The sequence below is a fragment of the Peromyscus maniculatus genome, chromosome 7 (assembly GCF_049852395.1).
Source record: "Peromyscus maniculatus bairdii isolate BWxNUB_F1_BW_parent chromosome 7, HU_Pman_BW_mat_3.1, whole genome shotgun sequence".
NCBI classification, from domain to species: domain Eukaryota; kingdom Metazoa; phylum Chordata; class Mammalia; order Rodentia; family Cricetidae; genus Peromyscus; species Peromyscus maniculatus.
Genome location: NC_134858.1, coordinates 45,743,809 through 45,767,785, shown reverse-complemented (window position 1 = coordinate 45,767,785; position 23,977 = coordinate 45,743,809). Strand labels below are relative to the sequence as shown.

General features: G+C 49.4%; 1 protein-coding gene across 3 annotated transcripts in view; it reads left to right on the top strand.

Annotated features, from left to right (window-relative positions):
• Positions 1-23,153, top strand: part of Zbtb16 (zinc finger and BTB domain containing 16) — a 185,338-nt gene extending 162,185 nt beyond the window's left edge. For all 3 annotated transcript variants that reach the window (XM_076576245.1, XM_006979753.4, XM_042280871.2), the window contains 3 exons: positions 9,664-9,834; positions 14,700-14,867; positions 17,625-23,153. In XM_076576245.1, the coding sequence (XP_076432360.1) occupies positions 9,664-9,834; positions 14,700-14,867; positions 17,625-17,854 (569 nt within the window). In that variant the 3' untranslated portion in view covers positions 17,855-23,153. The remainder of the gene's footprint in view (positions 1-9,663; positions 9,835-14,699; positions 14,868-17,624) is intronic.
• The last annotated feature ends 824 nt before the right edge of the window (positions 23,154-23,977 follow it).

The following is a 23,977-nucleotide window of genomic DNA, read 5'->3' as shown; positions in this document are numbered from 1 at the left end:
CATTCATGTTACTTTTATTGTGCAGGTCTCAATAAATCCCGAGTGTCCGGGGCACACCTTAATGAGCTAGTGAGCTGACAAATTTGTTTACTGTAGCTGGAGGTGCCGGGTAATGAAATGCGCTTGTGTCTGGGCTCACTGCTAAACAAATACACAGTTTCCGGGAGGCGGCAAGTTCTGCTAGCTGCCACAGCCCCGGGAAGCAGCCGCATTCCCCAAGAGGCTGAAACTGGGGTGTGTGCTTGTGTGTTTTGAAATATGCAGCCACTCACCCATCCGTTGCTTAGTTTTAAAGCAAATTTCAGTCAGCTCTCTGAACTCTTCTCCTCCCTTTTATGTTATTCATTGAGGAATTTCTACTTCTTTGACAGTTCCAAACCCTAACATCCCCTCCTTCCTGTCCTAGGAACAATGGAAGGTTGGAGAAATGTGTAGGTACCTCCCGGGGTTCTAAGACGATAAAAGGAAAAGGAGGGAGAGGGAGAAAGGACTGGAGGAGACTGAAGATGGACAGGGTTGAAAGGGACAAGAAGGCTGGAGGCAAAGGTGTGGGCTTCCGGAGTAGGTTGGAGACCACGTGAACAGCAGTACGCGACTGTGTAGGAGACAGACACCTATGCCGATTTAGCTTGATGCTGATGATCCTGGAGGCCACACTTCCAAGGTGTTCCTGGGTGAGCAGTCACAGGCAGGAAGTGGTTGAGCGGGACTTAGCGAGGCTTTAGTGTGGCAGGTGACATTGCTGGAGGGTCAAGCAGACTGCGATGGGCTGCAGCTGGGTGGACTGGCTTCTTGTGACATAGCGTCCTGCCACTCAGCACCCAAAGAGAAATCAGAGGCCATGTGAATGGACGGCTTGTGGTCCCTCCTCCTCCGGTGGCTCTGTAAGTCCTCAGTGTTGGCTCAGGGCAAGTCAAAGTTCTGTAGATGTGAGGGTCTGGGCATTTGTCTCCATTCTGTGCCCCCTGCATCCCTTATAAGGCCCTTTCAGTCTCTTAAGATGCAGACCGAGCCTCCTGCCTTTTAGTGTGTGTGTGCGCGCGTGTGTCCATTGCGCCGCCTGTATCTGTCTCCGGCACAGTGGGTGATGCAGCCCTGTACCGTCTTCAACAACAACCTGGAGGCACATACATGGAGGAGAAAGCTGGGGGAAGGAAGGGGAGAGGTAATGATTTCACTGATGGCTCTGGCATCTCAGGAAAGCTAATCCCCAGGGGTCAGCAGTGGCGGTAAAACCTCCTTGCAGGGTTGGAGGAAAGGAACGGAGGTAGAAGTGTTTCCAGTTTAAACCGAGGTTTTTACTTAGCCCCAATTTGATATTCCTTCCCATCCGAGGAAGCAGCTGCTTCGGAGTAGCAGGAGAGATGGCTCTGCCTTGCTGAGTGGGATTGCACACCAGAAACCCATCTGTGTCACACACGCACACACACACACACACACACACTCCCCCCACTACATGTACACCCCACATGTACACCCCACATGGAGCTGTCTCAGCTTGCTTACCAAAAGGAATGGAAGTATATTTGGCTTCCTCTGCTCCTTTGATTAAGGAACGGCTTGTCAAGGGAGATAATAAGAGCCTTGCTCCAAGAAAGTGTAGCACCTGAGCGCCTTCCCCAGCTGCATGCCCCTCTGATCATGTTCCTTCCTTTCCATTCAAAAGCTAATTGGCATGGAGGTGGCACAGGGGTAAACATGAGGCTTTTGTGTCTCACGATTTCAGACCCCATCATCACCTGGACAAGATAAAGGCCCAAGACCCATGCCATCCCTCCTGCCTCCTGTTCCACCCCGGCCTGGCTTTCTCCCAATTTTTGCTAAAATTAAACTTGTCTTTAAATCAGGAACCTGTACGTTGTACCCCAGATTGGCTGTGCTGCTCTGGGGGACATGGTGTGGCTCACTTTCTCCTGTGATAGCGGCCTGGCATAGCTCCATGGTGCTGTCTGCAGCATCCTGGGTTCCTCTCAGAGACCTCGACTCAGCTGAAGCCAAGAGTTTCAACTGTGCTCCAGGAAAGAATTTCAGGCTAAGTCAGTGTGAAGCAGAGTTGGAGGTTTTTTTTAAGAAAAGGTTTTAACATAGGTTTAAGTATGAGGGTTAATGGAAAAAGAAATGCTTCATTCAAGAAAGGGACCTACCACCCAAGGGTGGGTGTGAGCATCTCAAGAGCATCATTAGATATTTTAATGGTAGCCAGTATGTGATTTTGGTGTCTTCTGAGGTTGTATCTCAAAGGGTTGATGTGGCAGTGCCCCACAAGTGAGATCGTAGGGTGGTTTCTGAGGTGCACTGGACAAGATTGCAACCTGGTAAGATGAAACCGTCAGTCATAAAGGCTTAACAAGGGAGTTTGACATGTCTTTCACTATGAGTTTCTAATTTTGCTTGAGGGACTCTTAGAAAATCGCTGGTTTGTAGTTGGGGAAGAAGAAGTGCCATGGCTGGTCACACTTGAACATGGTTCTTATTTGAAACACGTCATATAAAACGGAGATTGACACCATTCACAGCAAATCGTGCTGGAATTTCTCTTTAAATAAAATTTTACATGTATGTTTAGCACATACAGAGGCTAGAAAAGGTTGTCAAATCTCCTGGGGTTACAGATGGTTGTGAACCACCATGGGCGTGCTAAGAACCAAATCTGGGTCCCCTACAAGATCAAGTAGTGTTCCTAACCACGGAGCTGTCTTTGCAACCCCTGAACCACTGACCTTCAGCCAGCAAGAGACTGTAGCTAGATACATGAGTTGAGGGACTCCTGTCTCTTCCCATGGCCCCTTAATTTTTCCTTCTTTCCAGCCTCAGTAGGGTTTATGCACAGAGGTCCTGGGCATTCACTTGGTGCCTACCCATGTTGCCTCAATCCACATTCCTAATTTACCCTTGCCATCTCTCTTCCTAGTTCAAATCCCCTTTGGGCAAGTACTCAGGGAGTCTAGGCTAAGCCACATCTCCTCACTCTCCAGAAATATGGGGGGAGGGGGTTGTTGGGTCCTTTTTCTGGTGAAGTAATTCTCTTTAGGCCAAGGCTGATTTGTATCTTATTCATACTGGAATTCCCAAGTTGGTAGAAAACAACGCATTTGGGGCATATACTCACTGGTGTTCATCAGTTGCCTCATGGCCACACTAGGAAGTGAGTGTTGGAAGCAGCAGGTTGGCCATGAATTTTGTCTTTAGTGCAGAGGCTCAGGCCCAGGGCTGTGTTGTTCTGCTTTCTATGACCTCAGCAAACAACAGGGACGGAACTTGTGGATAGGAAAGGTTTGTTTTGCTTTACAGTTTCAAAAGCTCTAGTTCACAATCCCTTATGATCCTCGGGCCTGTGATGAGGCAGCACAGCCTGGGACGGAGTTTGAGAAAGACCAAAGCCTTACCACCGCCACCGCCGCCGCCGCCGCCGCCACCGCTGCTGCCACCACCATCATCACCACCACATTACCTCTTCCACCACGACCACCACCACCACCACCACCACCACCCCCTGCCAGGAAGTGAGAGAGACAACAGGAGAGATGGAGGCTCCATCCCCTCACTTCCAAGGGCACTCTACAGAGACCTGAAGACCTCCTTCCTTGAGTTTCCACCATTTCCCAGTAGCACCAGGTTGGGCAATAAGCCTTTGACCCACAGCGGGTTGCCATTGCCCCCCACATCAATCACTAATTAAGAAAATGCTCTACAGTCTTGCCTACAGTCAGAGGCATTTTCCCATTGAGTGTCCCTCTTCTCTAATGACTCTAGCTTGTATCAAGTTGACACAAAACTATCCCGCCCAGGAAGCCAGTGGCTTTGGCACCTGTGTATCGCCCGGCGTTAGTGATTGCCATGGAGATAGGATAGGATTGTGTGGGAGGCTCTTGGTAGTGGCCTTGCTTATAGACTTAGTTACTGAGATCTCACCAGCCCAAGCTGTTTATCTCTGTACCGTGACCTACTAACCACCCACCCCCGATGCATGCGTGTACTTTTGTCTTCATCCCAAAGGCCCTCTGTATTGTCATCACAACGTACAGTTGTCCAGGGCCTACTTGCATTAGCCTGTGCTGTGTGTTGGGGGAGTTAAAGATGGCTCTTCTTTGGCAGCCTAGTCTCGTCGGCAGAACTGAAAGTCAAAAGTAAATGCAATAAAGGGTTTTATGTGTTGTACCGATGAGTGCTCAGAGGAAGACCGTGTCCTTGGCACCAAGTCTTAAATAGTACAAGTCATCCAAGATGCCGTTCCTAGGGTCAGCTTCCTAGAAGAGGCAACCCAGAGTCAATAAAGCAACACATGCTTGTCATTGTGCAGGGCTTCCATGAGTCACCATCCAGGTTGTTCACTGCACAAGGTGTCCAGCTGAGGAAGAGGTGGAGATTAAAATCTAGCTCTCTCTTCCTAGCCAACAATGAAATCTGTTGTCTACCCAGAGGAAGGAGACAGGCTTTTCTAGTTTAGAGAAAGGCACCATTTGGGCTGGCATTAGCTCTACAACTAACCTCTTTGTAAAGATGTTTCAAGTGGGTATCTCATTTGTTGTTCTTAGCAACCACAGCAGTATGGCAAGGATGGACACACACCAGTCCAGGGAAGTGAAATGGCTAGGCACCAGAAATGGCAGAATCAGAACGCTTGCTCCTTTTTCCTCTCCCCATCTCACGGCCCAGAATTTCTGAAGACTACCTCCAGACAGCCTGAGTCCAACCTCCTTCCTGACGGGACTAGCTCTGGTCCTGATCATTGCTTCAGTGGAGGATAGAACTCTGGCATTGCAGAGAGCAGAGTATGCTAACGCCGCGGGTCCCTTGCCCTGCCACACATCTCACCGCAGCTAATGAATTGCTAATACAATTTTCTAGATAATTTTATTTCCATAGCCCCACATTTTAATGTGTTTCCAAAAGCTAGCATTTATTTGCTTAATCTCCCAGTGTAATAGAATCGGCCCTGACTCATCATACATGCAAACAATCAGCTAGGCAGAAATGACAGCAAATTGTTTAATAACTCACATCTAGTCTTTAGATTTTTAACTTGCACGCACCAATAGTTTCTCTTGTGTCTCATTCACTCCTCAACCCTTCCCTGATTTTCTCTTTCTTTTTTTTTTAAAGTCCTCTTCTCTGACCGTGAATGTTGGTTTTCAAGCAGAAGAGCGAGGGAAAGCAGACACAGAGCCTCTAATCCCTCGTCTCACCCCACGCCCTGAGTCTTGGTCGGTGGATAAGTGGCCAAGGAGGGATCTTATGCTTGTGTGAGGTCCCAGCAAGGAGTGAGAGACAGCTGGGGTCATAATAATATTTCTTTTTAAATGATAATCATGGAACCCCAAACCTGTCAACGATGTGCAGAGCTGGCCATTTGGGATTTCATGGGTACCACTTCTCCTGACTAGACCACAGTGCCTATCAGTCTGCTGTCTTCCTGTCCACAAAACCTCTGGCCTCATCTGGTCCCCACCTTCTTCCTGTAGTAGCACAAAAGCCGTTAATTCTCTCCCTGCTTCCAGCCATGTGGGACCATCCACACCTTGGCCACCAACAGAGACACTCTCCACCAGGCTGTTGGACACTTACACCTGTCTTCAGTCAGCTTGAGTTTCTGTACCATGTGACCGTAGACTGGATGATTCATATCTAGAAATTAATTTCTCACAGTCCTGAAGGCTGGGCAGTCTGAGACAGGGATTCCAGCATGGCTGGGTTCCCAGGAGGACCCTCTTCCCGGTTGTAGACTACAGACTTCTGACTGTGTCCTGTGTTCTGACTGAAAAGGCATCCTTTTTATACGGGCACTAATCTTGTTGAGGAGGACTTCGATCTTGTGATCAAAGACCTTGTAAAGCCCCCACCTGCTAACACCATCACTTGGAGGGTAATGATTTTAACACACCCATTTTTGGACTGGGTGAAGGGCACAAACATCTAGACCTTTGCTGTCCTCCAGTCCTTCTACGGCCCTGTTTTGCCTATTGGATGGCATCTGGGCTGTCTCTCCTGGCACATGTGATCCTCTGTGATCTGACCTCCCTGGTTTTCATGGCTTCTCTCCATCCTCTGTGCCACCTGCTCTGAAATGGGTCTGCAGTGTCTCCTTAGCCAGGGACGGTACCCCATTTCCTACCTGGGCTCCTCGGGTACATCCCGTTTCTCAAAGCGGAATGAGGCCCTTGCAGAGTCGCCCATGTCTTACCCATGCTCTGGGTGGTATTTATTGGCCAATGCCCCCCCCCCCAGACTTGGTGTCCAAAATTCTCTGCTCCATCTCAGCCGCTTTGTGGTCACTTGGTAATGGAGTGAGACAGATAAACGGACACAAAGCGAGTTCGGGCCATTGTGTGAGCTGGAGGTGACTCACTAGGGCAGCTTCCGAGCATCTTAGGAACAGCAAGCAAGCAGGCATTCAGAATGCCACAGGAGACTCAGTCTACTCTGCTAGGTGGCACCTTTCGGGGTATCCTCTGGGGTGCCATTCATTCACCCTCTTATTCCATACTGGGGCTCTCAGAAGAATAAGTCTTGGCTGGCAAAAGGCCTGAGTGTTCAGGAAGCCTGCTCCTTCAGGCTGATTTAAAGCAGCTGTTTGAACACCTGGCCTAATTGGGGCTTTCCGTGGGGTAGAGTTCAGGGTAAAGAGAGTGCAGGTGCTGGGAGCCCTCGGCTTGAAGAAGCTGGAACTGTTGTGCTGTGTATTAGAACGTGTCGTGGGTGGACTCTGCTTTTCCTTACCAGGCTTGACAGGGTACCGAAGGACTCAATGTCAGTGCTCCCAGCAGCTTCTGCCCAGACAATTTCCTTCAGCATCTCTTCCTCCATCAGATGGGGTTGAGGTCTTGAGCTCTCTCCCAGAGATCTTACTGGCTGCTTCCTCTTGGTCTTGGGTTTGGGAGGCTTCAGACAGCTCTGCCTATGACCAGCCTCTGTGCAAGAATCATTGCTGGAGTGATCCCTGCATGCTTTGGTGCTTGCTCCTTATTGCCTTAACTGCATCTCTTCTGGGGGAAGTCCAGGCAGACGGGTGTTTCCAGCCCAGAGGTAAAAATGAGGTTCAGAGGCTAGGGAGGTGGATCAGTGGGTAAAGTGGTTGCTGTGTAAGCATGAGAGCCTACATCTGGATGCCCAGCTCCCACATAACAGCTGGGCATGGCTGTGTGTGTCTATAATCTCAACAAGAGTAGTGGGGACAGGCCAATCCTATGGATCACTGGCCAGCTAGCCTAGCCAAAACTGTTCAATGGAAGATCCTGTCTTAATGAAATAAGATAGAGAGCCATAGAGGCTGTTCAGTGAAAGATCCTGTCTTGATAAAATAGATGGAGAGCCATCCTGATGTCAACCTCTGGCCTTCAAACACCACCACCTCCCAACACACACACACAGTCCCCTTTCTTCTACAAAAGTACACCAAACACACACATACTAATAAACAAAAATTAAACGGGTTCAACCAGTGATTTCTGGAATCAAACAGACCAAGACATTTCTAGATTCCTGGTTCTGCCTCCTTCTCACTGTGTGACCTTAGGCAAGTTATTTGATCTCTGTGTTTCTCTTTGTAAGAAGGTGGCTATGAATGCCTGCCCCACAGGGATGCAAACACAGATAAAGCACCCAACTAAAACGGCCTTTATCAGCTCTCCTTCCATTCTGCTCCCAGAGCTTTGGAGGACATGTTCTGCGCCCTCCCCCCCCCCATGCAGTCCTCCTAGTTATTGGTAGATGAAGCAAGGCTGCAGGTACCTAGACTTCAGTGTCTGCAGAGAAGGGACAGCAGGTAACTGTAGAAGAGAGTGGATGGTGGATGGATGGTGGTTCCTGCCTTTTATTCCAAACTGAGCCATGTATGGTCCTGAGGAGGCAAGAACCAGCTCTCCCATTTGTGATCGACATTTCTAGTCAGGGAGGCAACAGGGCTCTCCATTGTCTATTCCCTTCTCTCTCACCTGCCCCTGGAAGCTTCCCCATGTCACACTGAGCAGCCCACGCCTTTCAGTAGCCCAAATGCTCTGACACTCCCTCCACTTTGGACTAGACTGACAGACCTGATCACCTTTTCTCTTTGTGTCCCTCACACAAGGGACAGCATTGTGGGACTGAACACAGGCAATGCTGCCCAGACACTGGCAGAGAGACAGGCAGATGGGCTTGTGTCAGGAGCTAATGTTCTTGGGGAGATGAAATCCAAAATAGCAGGTGAGGAGCTATGCCCTGAGACTCAACTGGAAGGCTGTGGTCCAGTGTGGCATCAGGAAGGGGTCGATGAACAGAAAGTAGCAATCTGCCTTTGTGGGGTTCCGTGGGGCACCTGGATTACTGGACCAAGTGGCAGGGACAGAACTGAATGCTTTCTCATGTGTCTCACTAGTCTGAGATCCTTTGACAACTTCCCGTTGGTCTTATGATGAAACCTAGAGCTTATAGCATGGCTGATCAGGACCCCACATGATCTGCTGGCTCCAGGCTCCTCTTTAGCTCCCTTCTTGCCTTCTCCCTGCTTCCACAGTTAGGACTGGTCATCCCACTCAACTGGGTTTTGCCATCCCTGAGTGTTCACAGACTCCATTCCATCCTCTTGAATGCTCTCTTGGTGCACGGTGTGCTGGGTGGTAATGAGATCAGGACAGTTAGTGGGATGCTTTTCCATCATTACATCCCCTGCTCAGCCAGTTCACACAGTGGGGTGAAAGGACGTGTGTGAGTCAAGTAGGCAGGACTAGTTGCCCAGTCCTAGCCTCTTCCTGCCACTACCCTACCTTTAGAGGATAAGTCACAGACTCCATTCCATCCCCTTGAATGTTCTCCTGATGCACTGTGTGCTGGGTGGTATTAAGATTAGAACAGTTACTAGGATGCTTTTCCATCGTTACATCCCCAGAACCTCAAAGAGAGGTCCTTGTAGAAAGTATCACAGTACTATTTGTGGAATGAAGTGACTCTCAAGATTCCCGACTTCCTAAAAGGGAAAGTGGTTATAAGAATGTGTTCACCAGGCGGTGGTGGCGCACACCTTAAATCACAGCCCTCAGGAGGCAGAGGCAGGAGGATCTGAGTTTGAGGCCAGCCTGGTCTACAGAGTGAGTTGCAGGATAGCCAGAGCTATACAAAGAGACCTTGTCTTTGAAAACAGAAGTGGTCTACAGCTAACCTCAGGAAATGAATGACTGAATCCTTCTGCTGCTCCCAACTATGAACTCCATGGAGACTGGAATGAGTTCGTCTCCTATGCCTCCCTCTCCTCATATGAAGTTTGTGGTTCTAAGAGAGTTATGAACAACAACGGCCAGCCCTTATGATCCAGGTTATTGTTGGTTCTCACAGGCTTTACCCCATCTTCCCATCGCTGCCTCAGGTCCTGTAAAGCCCCTGTGATTACAGGCCCCCCAGTCACCCACCTTCTTCTGCATTGGACTCAAGACACTCGCAGAAATGTGTTGGACCGTCCATGTGGTTTTGTGTCTTTCTCCCTAATGTTTAGGTCCCTTGGAGGCTGGACGACTGTTGACATTTTTCCTCCAGAGTACTCAGTCAGCCTTGCATGGCCTGGGCTGCCCCTGGGTTGGACCTTGAATTTGGGGCTTAGGATTTCTAGGCCCAGCGCTGCCCCTTACCCCAGCTTCAGGGGTGAAGGTCTGGGTCTCTGCCTTGCTGAGGCTCTCCTGCTTCTGTCTCCCACAGGCACGGACATGGCTGTTTTCTGTCTGCTGTGTGGGAAGCGCTTCCAGGCACAGAGCGCGCTCCAGCAGCACATGGAGGTGCATGCAGGCGTGCGCAGCTACATCTGCAGCGAGTGCAACCGCACCTTTCCCAGCCACACGGCTCTCAAACGCCACCTTCGCTCACATACAGGTAGGCTGGTCCCCGGGGGCGGGGGGGGGGGGGGGGGGGGGGGGGAGGACGACGACATTTCTTGTATCTGGGCTTAACGTCCAAAAATACATGGTGTGTGTGTCGGGGGGGGGGGGGGGGGGAGGGTGTTCCAGGTTAAGGCATTTTCAGCCTTTCTCTTCTTGAAGTCGGACACAGAAGGGCTCCTATAGAGCATTTAAATGTTGACATTTCTCCCCGTCCGCCACCACCCCCCGCACCTGTAGACAGTCTGTTCCCAGTCTTTCCACATACAGCACAGAAAATAATCACTTAAAAAAAGAAAAAAACAAACAAAAACACCATTCTCTTGGGTTCTACTCTCAGACACTTTGATTCAGTGGTCCAGGGTGGGCTCTAGATCTCAAACCCACTAATAAGTATTCCCAAGAGGTTCTGATGCAGGAGATACCAAAGTGCGTTTTGAGAATAACTGGCCTGACTCTATTACAATCCCACCACTTCCCCAGTCCACCTAAGAATAGCAATGAAGTCAGCTCAGGGCTCCAGAGGGCACATGGAAGAACTCATCCTGCCTTCGTAACAGAGACAGGAGGCCTCCACTTTGGGCTTAATGTTGTCTAAGGAAGACAATGAGAGTATTTGAACAACAAGCCATGAGATAGCCATGCTCCTCCAGTTCACACGATGGGGTGAAAGATGGATATGTGTGAGTCAGGGAGGCAGGGTTACTTGCCCCGTCCTAGCATATCCCTGCCACTACCTTCTAGCTTTAGGGGACAGGACACCCAGTGTCAGAGGGCCGCGAAGGAGCCCTTTGGTCTTTTCCTAGCAGAGGAATAGATGACTTAATTCCTTTCTTTGCCCTAAAGCAAAATGAGATCATCTCTTACTGTCCCCGGGTGAAAGAAGCCCAATTTCTGAATTGTATGTCTCCTCTGTGTGTGTATGTTTCTAATCTTTGTGGGGGCGGAGGGCTGGGATTAAGTCTCTATGTAAGAATGTAGCAGAGTACATATACAGGCCTGCTAGAGAGACCATAAATGCCCAGCATGCTTCACAGAGGCTTGGAAGAATTTCTCATTCTTAAGAGCCTTTTCCTAGCTCAGGGATGGAGGATGTGACTGGTCCTTACATGGGTGACAGGCTCCTTTTACTCTCAGGGACTGAGCTGGACTGTCCTACCATTTGCAGGCATTCTCACCGAGGAGCCTACCTTGGCTCTAGGTTCTGGATAGCATCCTAGTCAGAGGAGCACAATGCCATATCATGACCAAATGTGAATGGCTCACCAGATGCTTAGGACTGCCTAAGGCTGCTCGGTAGAAAGGAGACGGTCTTAGTGGCTAAGGTCCAGCAAAATGAACCAAAGAGAAAGGGGTGTGTGCTCAACCACTTCCTCTACTGTGTCTGCACAAGGATCTCCCTGTAAGATGTCTACACCATCCCATCAATGCCTCCCTCAAGGGGCCCCTAAGTTCCGTCTTAGGGAAGATGGCTAGCCTCCTTTAGCCACTTCCAGGTATGCCACTGGGTCAAGTCACTTGACTTCACGTGACACGATGATGCAGGCCCTCCTGAGTCCACCCAGGATGCAACTTACTTTGCCCACATGCCACCTTCTCCGAGTTCAGCTAGCCCACGTCAGCCCTGCTCTACCCTGTGGCAGCTGGGCTTCAGATCCCGAGTGAGGACAGAGTTTGGGAGAAACCCTTGCTTATTCTAGAAACACAGACATGTGTGCGCCCTGTGCACACACATTCAAGCACCCATTGATTTTCACACCAGCCCGGCACGGGCTCTGCACACCCCCCGACACAATGCCTCATTAATATTCTGTTGTTCTTGGTCCATTTGCTGCTGGGGCCGGTGGTTAGCATCAGCAGCTGTGTTTGGTACGTTAGTCCAGCCGTGCTCTTGGCATTGATGGATCCTTGATTCACATGGCTCCTCATATAATAAACTCTCAGCTGCATGGAAGGGAGGGGCCAAGAGGAAGGGATCCCAGGAGTCCAGGGGCTGGAGCTGGGGTGGGGAGGATGACACTGGGCTTGGCCAGAGCTAGGAAAGCCACTAGGTAATGACAAACTGGGGAAGAAGGAGGGTCACAGGTGCCTCGGGCAGGCCAGAGGGGCTCTAATTAGTCTCGTTTGTCCTGCACTTAATGTCAAGCTCATTAACGCGTCTACAGAGTTAATCAACATACCACAAATTGGATTTTGACTTCTGTCTCCAGTTTTATGTACATTATGACTAGCCCGACATGATCAGCTCCTGGGGTGAGGATTGTAGGTCCGGTGGCCACTGAGCAGTAAAACCTGGGTGGGGTGAGGGTGGGTATGTGTCTTGGTGACTTGTCTTTTTTTTTTTCTTTCATTCTCTGAATGCTTTTTGTTCTTTCCCTGGGAAGACTCGAGAGAGTTCCTATTTAAACTCATTTAACATGTGATCCACTTCGTAATTAAATTCATAAAAATCTGATCAAACAAACCCCTCTGCTGTTTGTTAAACTCTTAGGGCCCCCCTCTGGAAGCAAGAGGCACACACAGGCAGCCAGCCCTCCCTCACGGCCGCCCCCTCTTCCTGGGGGGGGGGGCGCTGGGTGACTGCCGATGTACGTTTTAATTACCGGCTTCGGCTGAAGTCTCATGTGGCCCTTGCTTTATTTATTTATTTATATCTTAATGAGGATACTGAATCTTTGATTAAAGTCGTAATCGTTGCTGATTCAGGAAGGAGGGGGAGCTGGATGTCAGGCCAGACAGGGCCATGTGTGTAGACAGAGAAAGAAGGGTAGGGAGGGAGTCTCATACATAGACCGCCCCCCCCCCACACTCTGGTAGACCCACAGCCAATTAGAACCCCTTGGCTTTGATGGGCCTGGGAACAGGTCCTTGATTTAGGTCTAGTAGTGAGAGACAAAGGTTGGTTTTTCCAGTCCAGAACTCCAGGACTCAATCCATCTCCAGATCACTGGCCAGCCAGGCCCCTGAGTCAGGACAGTGCCCCTTAGATGGTAAGGAGTGGGTAGAGTGATGGTTCTCTGTGCTTCCTGATGGATCCCACCCACCCCCATGCCCTCAATGTTTTTTGTACATCTTTCACCCTATAAGGGAGTCGGCCAGTGAACAGACCCCAACAACCACTCCTTCTCACAGAGTATCAGAAACTGTTCTGAGATATCAGAGGAGGTGAGAATTTATGTGGGTGCAGGGCCTGCCTTCAGGAAGAAGGATGTTTGGCTATCGGCCCACAGAGGGGAGAAGGCAGAGGGAGTAAAATATCATTTTAAAGAGGAAGTGAACGCACAGGCATGCGAGTCTATAAGGAGAAGGACAATTTATGCCCAGGCACGAGCGCAGTTTGACATGGGGATAATGAAAAAACGTAGGTCATTGTGGATGACTTAAGCCTTCAGCAGCTGAAGAGAATGTATGAAATGCAGAGGACATTATACGGTTGGCAGCCTCGCACATCTGCAGAGGAACAAGTGAAATACAGTGGGCCATTCTTTACCATAAACTGTGCTTGTTGGAGATGCAGCCCAGAGAAATTGTAATTACAGTGACATGACGAATCAGCGATATTTAAATATTCATGAACAAAGTCTGGGGTGATCAATCTATCTTTATTGTCTGTGCTTTCACTCCTGTAATAAATAAGTAGCTCAAGTCCTCACCTTTCATCCCCCAAGCTTGACACCTCAGTTACAAAAATGCAAGGTGGTTAACCCCACTCCCTACCCCTCAGTCCACAGGGACTGAAGAGTGGAGTGTCCCGGGGAGGGAATGGCAAGCTAATGGACATGATTCTGGACTGAGGAAGGGCTGTTCTTCCCAGCCCAATACCCAGAATTCTCCAAGAGTCGATTCTGAGCCATTCCTGGGCAAGCACTGAGGACACAAGGGTGGGAAAGGCTTCTTGGTGGCCCTGTTATTCAGTACAACACAATGTGTCATTGAGCCATGTGATAAGTGACCAGTGTCCAGACCCTGGGACCAGACCAGAGCCAAAGTCCCAACCTAGCTACTTCGCGCTTTGAGCTAGGTGATCTTGGGACAGTGGTTAAGTATCTCTAAGCAACTCCCCCCCCCCCCCCCCGCCCCCATTTGTGAGATAAGGCTATCATTCATCAGATAGTTTCCATGGCCATGTGACATGATCTCAGTGAAGTCCTCAGCTTAGCGGTAAGAATACAGCAAATAGAGACCATTTAAATGGGAAAGAATTCTTTTAAAAATCGTATTTCTGTGAATAAAAGACCAAAAGTGTTCAACATGCTTCTCTTTGGGGACAGAGAAGGAAATGTAGCTTCATCTGCCGGGGAACTAAAGTAAAGCATCCAAACGGAAGTGATGGAGGAGCTGGGCTTTGAAGGGTGGCTAGGGGTTCATCAGGGAAAGAAGCGGGAATGAAGCAGAGGGAATAACAGTTAACTGGTGGAGTAGGAGAAAGAGCAGATGACATTTGGGAAGCAAAGGGCAGTTCTCTAAATTGGAGGGATATTTCTGAGGGTGGGGAAGCTAGGCTGGAGTGGCCCTTGGCCCTGAACCAGAGGGAAGGGAGGAGAGGCAGTGAAAGACAAGATCTCAGAAGCCCAGCTCTCTTCCACCCTCACAAGGACCTTGCTTTCCGAGGCTTGCCGCTCTATGCTGAGCCAAGCAGGCTTTCTTCTCCTGGGACTGGCTTTTATCCCGTGAACGGCTCTGGGACCACAGTAAAATCTGAATGTGAACACAGGATCCGCTGCTCATGCTGCGGGGACCAGACAAGTCACCTTTGAAAGTGGTGGACATTGTCAGTCTCAGGGGAGCGAGTGTACCCTGCTGTCCTTGAAACAGAGACAGGAGGAAGCCAGGGTCTGATGCAGCCCGTTGTCCTCACAGGTGACCACCCCTATGAGTGTGAGTTCTGTGGCAGCTGCTTCCGGGATGAGAGCACGCTCAAGAGCCACAAGCGCATCCACACTGGCGAGAAACCCTATGAGTGCAATGGCTGTGGCAAGAAATTCAGCCTCAAGCACCAGTTGGAAACGCACTACAGGGTTCACACAGGTACCAAGGGCCAGGGGTGGGCCCCAGGTTGGCTCTGGGACCTGGGTGGTGAATGGGAGCCAGTAGTTCTCCAGAGAAGTCCAAGTAAACATGAGTCAAGATTCAACCAGAGAGAAAGGGGATACTATGGAGACTGGAGAGATGACTTGATGGTCTAAGAGTATTTCCTTCCAGAGGACTAGAGTTTGGTTCCCAGCACCCTCTTCTGGCCTCAGAGGACACACACACACACACACACACACACACACACACACACACACACACACACAAATACTTTTTTTCTTTTTTTTTTTTAAAAAAAAAGAGATAATATCATGCTCTGAGTACCATGACCCTCCTCTCAAGGCCAAGGCAGGCATTACTAATCAGGTGTGACAGATAATAGTAATCAATTGTAGCACGTGTCTCCTGGGCCCAGTCAGTCCCCTGAAGCAATCACACTGAAAAATCGTCCGGGAGTGCCCGGCAATATGATGCTTGTTCCAGATCCTAAATTAAGGCTAAGTTGGCCAGATTAGCAAAAAGTGACGTTTGAGTTGTTTCGTTGTGCTCCATTCATGATTGGAGGCAGAATCAGAGGGCATGAAGTTATGATAAGGGTCAGGAAACTGTGACATTGGTTCTGGTCTGTTCTGAAAAGAAAGGAGCCTGTGTATTTAATAGGAGAATGTTCTATCATGTCAGAGTGCTTCCACATTCCTTTCTACATAGAAGAAATGTGAGTCTCTGTTTTCACTGGGGTCTCAGGACAGACAGACAGGGTTTAGAGTTGGAAGCGGTAGAGCCCTAGAGCTGGCCTCTACTTAACTGGAAAACCTACTTCTTCCCCATTGCAAGTTCAATGACATCACCTTGGTTGCTTAAAATGGACCCCAGTGGGAGTATTGACCACATAGCAATAGAGCTATGTGTCTTTGGAGAGCTGGCTGTTAAATACCCACCCCCTGCAGTCTGCCAGCTGGGGGGGAGGTAGCGTTTCCTGTGAGGCTGAGCACAGGAAGATGTCCTTTCTGATCAGTGGGGACAGCACCCAGTCCAGAGAGGGGAATGGTGACCTCAGCTGGCTTAAGGGAGGGAATAGCCTGGGAAGGGGTGGACAGCCAGCAGGAGTAGAAGGCAGAGCTGTTCTCAGAACTGTCTGCTCGCCTGAGCTCTGTTTTTCTTGCCTCTGGCTTAAAGCCACAGGACAGGATGGTGTGTTCATTGCTGACAATATGAATAACCTAGGGGATATCCCAGAGTCCCGGGGTTTCCTCAGTCCCTTGTTGTGGGATGTGACCTAGTGGGCAGATCATTAAATGCATTGGCAGTGGCTATTGTAAATAGCTGGTCGATAGTTAGATCACTTTGGCTGTTCATTACTTCATTATTTGCCGGGGCCTCGGCACGGAGGAGTATCGATAGCGAGATGGCTGACCAGTTAATTACTGTATTGAAACAAGGTTCCCTTACATCTCTGCTCAGCTCCAGGGGACTCTAGTGGAAGAGAGATCTGGATAGCAGACTCGAGTGTTATTGTACACTTCTAGGTTCTCTGTACTGCCCCTCCCCACCAGCCCTAGAATGGCAGCTTAAGTCCAGGGGAAGTCCTTAGAACGTTAGTGGGTAGATGGCCCCAGATGTGATGTGTTTGAAGGAGTAGGCTTCTTGGATTTCCCACACCCCTCCTTACCATCGTAGCTCTAAAAGGACTCCACCCATTCTCCTGTTTCCTGTGGATGAGCTTGGCTATGAAGAAGCATCCTGGCCTGGCAGCAGTGGCACATGCCTTTAATCCCAGCACTCAGGAGGCAGAGCCAGGCAGAACTCTGTGAGTTCGAGGCCAGCCTGGTCTACAGAGTGAGATCCAGGACAGGCACCAAAACTACATAGAGAAACCCTGTCTCAAAAAAAAAAAAAAAAAAAAAAAGGCCGTGGTGGTATTGTGTTTCCCAAAATATTGTGCACCCTAATAAACTTACCTGGGGTCAGATAACGGAACAGCCACTAGATACAAAGGCTAGAAAATGGTGGCACCCACGCCTTTAATCCTAGCATTCCAGAGGCAGAAATCCCTCTGGATCTCTGTGAGTTCAAGGCCACATTAGAAACAGCTAGGCCTGCTGACTCACGCCTTTATTCCCAGAGAGTGAAGGCAGAAAGCAGAAAGATATATAAGGCGTGAAAACCAGGAACTAGAAGCTTTTAGCTGGTTAAGGTTTCAGGCTTTGGAGCAGCACTTCAGCTGAGATTCATTCTGAATGAGGACTCAGAGGCTTCCAATCTGAGGAAACAGGATCAATCTGAGGAACTGGCGAGGTGAGATGGCTGTGGCCTGTTCTGTCTCTCTGATCTTCCAGTGTTCACCCCAATACCTGGCTCAGGTTTGATTTTATTAATAAGAACTTTTAAGAGATTCATGCTACAAAAGGCAGCCTGAAGGACTTCAGAGACTTAATACCTCCTTTCACACTATACATTTCCTTAATTAGAAGGGAAGCTCCCCGCCGTAAGATGGACAGTTACTAGCTACTAGTTGCTAGCCACATTAGCTTACTTACAATAGCCACGAATTGAGAAAGAAGTGAGTATCCCAGGAACCATACCAATAGCCCTGTGTGCTCAGTGGCAGCCGCATTGGATGGTCCAGCCGTTGTCTTGGGCAGTTCTGTTGCAGACTGCAAGGCTAGAAGGATAGACATTCTCCGACAAGCCTAAGGATGACAAATGGCCCTTCTGGTCCTCACATCCCCCTGCCCTGTCTTATCTCCTCCACAGGTGAGAAGCCCTTCGAGTGCAAGCTCTGCCACCAGCGCTCGCGAGACTACTCGGCCATGATCAAGCACCTGAGAACGCACAATGGCGCCTCACCCTACCAGTGCACCATCTGCACGGAGTACTGCCCCAGCCTCTCCTCCATGCAGAAGCACATGAAGGGCCACAAGCCGGAGGAGATCCCACCCGACTGGAGGATAGAGAAGACGTACCTCTACCTGTGTTATGTTTGAAGGGGGGACCCCCGCGCACACACGGTAGAACAGCGGTGGGAGCCCGCAAAGATGAGCTAGAGCGAGATAAAGTGGAAAGACTGTGCAGAGAAAAGAAAAGGGAAATAGAAAAAAGAGAGAGAGAGAGAAAGGAAACTTGGTAGTTACTTGGCCTTGGATTCCTTCTGGAGTTTCCGGTGATGGGGCTGTCACACCGATGCCCTTTCCCTGGGGTCTCTGCCCTCCTTGGTTCTCTTGGGTGGGTGGGGTGGTGGTTTTGCTCATTCACACAGTGGCATATTTTTTCTCCTCCCCACAACTTAGACCTTCCTCTTGTGTCCAGAAATGGAAACCAGGAAGCAAGTGTGAGGTCCTCTGGTCAGATCCACTGCCTCCGTCCTCTCTCTTCCCTTCTCCTCCTCTGAAGAGGGTGGGAGGGGAGCAGAGAGGGCAGCTGGAGGCAGTGAGGGGTGGTGTCTCTCTGGCTGTTGCTCAGAGTGGCAGCTTTGGCATCACTGGGGGCAGACTGGGAAGGGAAAGGCTCTCTGCTCTGCCCAGCCATACCTGGTGCCCTCCCTCATGGTCTCCGAGGGCCTTGTGGTTCTTCTCACCCTTCAGCTCCCGGCACCTGCTCGGTAATTGTCCTCTGGTCACAAGGGGCTCACGCCCTGTGTGGATCTGGACTCTGTCTCTCTTAGGTCCCTCCTGGGGAGAGCTGTGTCAGATTCCAGAACCCCTTCCTTCCCTCCCTCCCTCAGCTTTCAGACAACATGGAACAAAATCAATCCGCACTGTACCCTAGCCAAACCCCCTCAGGAGCAAGATTCCCGCCGGTCTGCTTTCTGCTCGCAAAAAGGAAACAAAACAAAACAGAAAACCGACTAAATGTATTCCATCCCGCCATCCAAACAAGCACACATTGCTGTAACCCCCGCTTCAGCCCCTGGGGGGCAGGAATGCCATCCTATTGAAAGGTCCGGTTGTCCAAAAGAAGGAGTGGATGCCCTCCTGCAGGTGAACTTGACCTGCAGGTGGGAATAGATGCCCTGCCTGGGCACGGTGGGAGGACTAGCCATGGGGGAAGTTGCTATCACACTGAGGATCCTTTACCCCAGAACCGGAGATTAGCACCGAATTCCTGGCTCAGGTCCCCCCCCACCCCACCCCCGCAGCCCCCAGGGAGCAGGGAGGAGGAGCTGATGGCGCTTTGGCCTCTTGTTACGTTTGCTTTTAGCACATTGTACTTGAATTACCTCAGTTTTTATTTTTTTGTGACCTCATGAGCTTTTCAATCCCCATCTCTTTTTTTTATCCTTTTGGTTGGGGGGGGGAGGGGGATTATTGGAAGAACGAGGAGGGTGTACTTTTCTGTTGTAGCATAAGTTAATAGTTGGCTTTGAATCTGACCTGGTCGAGGCCCTCCCCTTCTCTGGCTGGAAGCTGTCAGAAAAAGTGGACCACTCAGGATCTGAATGGAAGGCCAGGAGGGCTGAGAAGGTGGTGGGAATGGAGAGAAAGACAGTTGGGTGGGTGGGTTCTCACTGCTCCTGTCGCGCCGCTTCCAAGTCACACGCAGCAGCACCATCCAGGGCTCAGACCAGCAGTGCCCAGCTTTAGTTCAGCCTGAAACACTTTAGAGAAAAGTCCAACTGCTCCTAGAGTTACCTGGGCTGTTGAGGCTTGGGGGGGGGGGGGGGCTGTTATTAGATCTATACGACCACATGGCCTCCTCCTGTGCTGTTACCACTGCTAAAACTGGTATATTTCTTTCATGGCTGGTATGCATGTGAGGAGTGGACTGGCCTGGTTTTGTTGCGCTGGGTGGGGCACTGTTTTTCTAAAAGCTACCTCTTCTGTTTGTCCAGTCTTTTCGTTCCTTCGGCATTTCTGCTTCCTCCCACCCTCCAAGTCTCCCCACCCTGAATTTTGGAAAGCACATTTGCGATAATCCCTTTTGCTTTGGGATGACCCCTCCCTTTCATTTCCTGCGCTATGTATAAGCTAATTGTTGTTTTCTTCCTCCTCCTCTTTCTCTGAAAGAGTTGTAGCTGTGTTTTGATCTTAGGTTTTAAAAAGTGGTTTAAGGAAGCCGTTGGCAGGGCCGAAAGACTGTGAAGAATAACAGAGAAATCCGAGGGATGAGCACTGCTGTGCCCACTCCCCCTATCTCTCGGCCAGGCCCCCATCCCCCCATCTTCCCCTTCCAGCTCATCCACCATATCTGAAGGCCTTAAACATTGTGTGTTGGGAGGATGTGGGTTTGGGGGTACTCGCCTCTCCAGTGTGAGCTAGGGATGGTAAGGTACAGAGGGCGCTATTTTGGAACTATAGTTAGTGGTGACTTAGTGCATTGGGAAGGTGAAAAGGTTAAACTTGAAATACGTGACCAGAACAGCTGTCATGTTTATAATGTGAAAAGAGAATCTTGTTAGGGAAGAGCCGTCTTTAAAAATCAGTGTGCACTGTGGCTTCCTCCCCAGTCCAGGGAGGTAAAGTGAGACCTGCTGGCCTTCAGGGGCTCTGCCGATCCCAGAAAACAGTATTTTTAGCAGTAAGATGTCATTCAGAATTGATGGCGAAGGGAAAAATATCCAACTATTCCATAGAACTGGCTGGTCCCTTGCTTCCCAGCCCTTCCCACTCGGCCTCCGCACCCCCCCTCCCTGCCCCACCCAATCATAAAAGTCTGAGAGGGCTGAGCAGATCCTTTGCAAATTGTAATATTTTTGTAGCATTGTTAGTTCCTTCTTCAGTTCTGCAGGACCGTGCTCTGTCCTTTTGTAATGTGAATGGGGGGGGGGGATTTAAAAAGAGAAAAAGTTAAAAAAAAAAAAAAAGTTCATCGCCATCAACAGCAAAATATCCCTTTGAACGTATGTGCGTGTCTGTACGTGTGTATGGGCTTATGTCGTGTGCGTGTGCTTGTGTCATGTGCGTGTGCGTGCGCATGTGTGTGTGTGTGTGGCTGGAGATGAAGCCATGCTGTGTTGTCTGCGCTGCTCTCTCAGTGTTGAATGGTACTCACTCAACACCTGCCTGCCCCGTCTGCCCCTGAGGATTCTGGGGATCCTAGCAGAGGCAGGGACAGCTTCGAAGGGACACTTTCCTTGTTTCCCTTGCAGCCCAGACCCCAAGATGTTCCAACATGCCTCTCCCCCACTCACAAAGAGCAAATGGTTTTAAAATTGCCAGGGCCTTTTCCGCTGGGCTTGATGGCCAACGGGCAGGTAGGGGGCTGTCGAGAAACCTTCTGGAGCACCTGGAGTTGGGGAGGCTAGAAGGGTGGAGGCGCTTTCCTTCCCAGGGAAGCCCGAACTGTATTTGCTCCACTCCTCTTGGAGACTTCCGGGATGCCACTCCTCTGCCTTTGGCTGTGTTCTTACAGAACCCCTGACTTGCTGCTGCCTTATCCGGCTCTGTGACCTTCTCCCGCCTCGCAAATCCAAGCTGCTTACTGGTCCCTCCCCTCGCCCAGCTTCTACGAATGAACCCCTTAATGCTTTGGGTGACATTGACCCTTCCCTCGGTGCCCCTCCCCCCTCGCTCCTTTGCTCATTTAAAGCATTAAAATCCTATGTGTATATGGGATAGACAAATATATATATATATATATATAGAAAGAGATATAGCAAGAGAGATATAAAATAGAAAAACGTCTTTGCTGCTTGGCTGCTTTACATGAAGAAGAGGAAGGCAGATCTGGGGTAGAAGGGTGGGGGAACCCAGTGATTCAGTACAATCCAGGGATGCCACACGGGCTTATTTAAATCTCTGTGCCTGAACAGTTTTTTCATGTTGAGAAAAAAAAAAAAAAAAACCTGCTGCAAATTTTGACAAGTATATGGTACGCTTCCAGATGTGATGGGTGCGACCGGGAAGAGAGGGCCAGGGTCCCTCCTTGGAGGAGAGAGAGAGAGCAGGAAGCACTTTTGGTCTTGGGCCATGGGTAGGGGGAGTAGAGTGGGTAGACTTTTGGCCAATCCCCTGGCAAGCCAGACTAGGGTGGACACTGGGGACACTGATGTGTGAGACAGATGCACAAAGAGCTGGGGTTCCGTTGGTTTATTTTTCCTTCTGCTTTTTTTGCGTCCCCGTCTTCCAACCGATGGTCTCCTCACCTCCTGGAACTTCCAGCTTCGTTCCTGTGGCTGCACTTACTGGAGAATGCCTCTAGCAGGACTAAGAGCAAAACTAAGGAAGTGGGGGAAGAGATGCCCAAAGGAAGAGTGCAGGACAAACAGAGTAGATGGGATCAGAGGACAGCGTGAGGAGAAAGGAGGAAAAGCCCCAGCAAGCCTGCCTGCCAGCAGCTCTGAGTCCTCGGCTCCTGGGTGGCCCACTTTGCAGACAGGGTCCCATCTCCCCGCGTGTATCATAGTATCTGTTCACATAGTGTTATGCATGAATCCTTGTGAGGTGAAGAACCGTCATGATGCACCACGCCATTGCCCTATATATAAAGATAAAGATATATATATATATATATATGTATGTATGTATGTATGTGTATGTAAGTTATAGCACTGAGGGCCCTGTGGCCCTGCTGGACCAAGCAAAACTAAGCCTTTTGGTTTGGGTGTTACTTTTTTTTTTCTTTTTTGTTTTGTTTTGGCTTGTCCGATGTTGTACGAGCACAAGTGCCAGTCCAGTTGCTTTGTATCACAGAACAGTGTTTTTTTAATTCATCGATGTTCTAGTTGATGTCTACCTCAGCGCCTCCTCTTAGCCTGATTCTAGGAGGTTGCCCAATTTGGTTTCTTCAATTGTATCGGTTCTTTTTTGTTGTTGTACAAATCAACCTCCCCACCCTTGTCTCTTTCTCCTTCTTCCTCCCCTCTCTCCCCTTGCCCATCCTCTTCTCTTCTCCCCTCGGGTCCCCCACCCCCACCCCCCTGCCTCACTGTCCTCCAATCCAGATTGCCAGTTCTTTCTGTCCCTTCCAAGTGTGCGCGCGCGCTCCCGATTGCCGCTTATCCACACCTGCCTTCTTTCCGTGTAGATGGATGATGCGTTTCTTCGTAACTTCAGTGTTTCTGACAAGATTTAAAAAAAAACAAAAAAAAACAAAAAAACAAAAAACAAAAAAAAAGGAAAAAAAATGAATTTACTGCTGCAGGTTTTTTTCCCATGTGTCACGAAGTGAAGTTTGTGCCTTCTATAGCAAAGAGAATATTTTTTACATCCTACTAACAGTAGATTTTTTTGTAGTGAACATTTTTTGTATTTTTATTTATAAGTCTCATAAGAAAAATAGCGATGTTCAGTTGTATACCTTGAATCTGCAGTTAGAAGAGAATAAAGCTAATTCAGTTGTCTCTGGCTCCAAGTGTTCTTTTTAAAAGTGTGCCCCCCATTCTTTTTTTTTCTTTTTTTCTTTCTTGGCTGGGAACTCACTGGAGGAATGGGGATTTCTGCCTGGAGAGGAACAGAAAGCTATGCGTTCACACTAAGACTTGATTCCTTTTGCATTCCTATGATTTAGTGTGTCTATGCGTGCATGCGGACATGGGTACACACATGGACATATGGTCCCGTGCCATGGTGCACAAACGGAGGTCAGAGCCCAACTTCTAGAAGTCAGTTCTCTCCTTCCACCATGCAGGACCTGGGGATCACACTCAAGTCTTCAGGTGGCAAGTTCCTTTGCCACTGAGCCATCTCAGCCACCCCACCTTCAACCTTTTCTCACAACACTTTAATGTTACATTTATAAATCACATACCCAGGGATCTAACACAGGCCACCAGGCCTGGCAGCAGGTGTCTCTACCCACTGCACCACCCTACTGGCTCCCATTCTTGCCTTAAAATTTTTAGTTTTATTTCATTTATTGTCTGTATGCACACATGCCAAGCACATGTGTAGAGGTCAGAAGACAATTTTAAAAAGGTTGAAGAATTACTTTATTTTGTATATGTTTGTCTGTATGTATGTGCACCATATATGTGCCTGATACCCTCTGAGGTGAGAAGGGGGCGGGGGCCTCAGATCACCTGAATCCAGGGTTAGAAATGGTTGAGAGCCAACATGGGTCCTCGGCAAGAGCAACAAGTGTTCTTAATCATTTAGCCATTTGTTCATCCCTGAATGTAACTTGTGGGAGTTAATTTTCTGTTTACCGAGTGAGTTCTGGGACTTGAACTC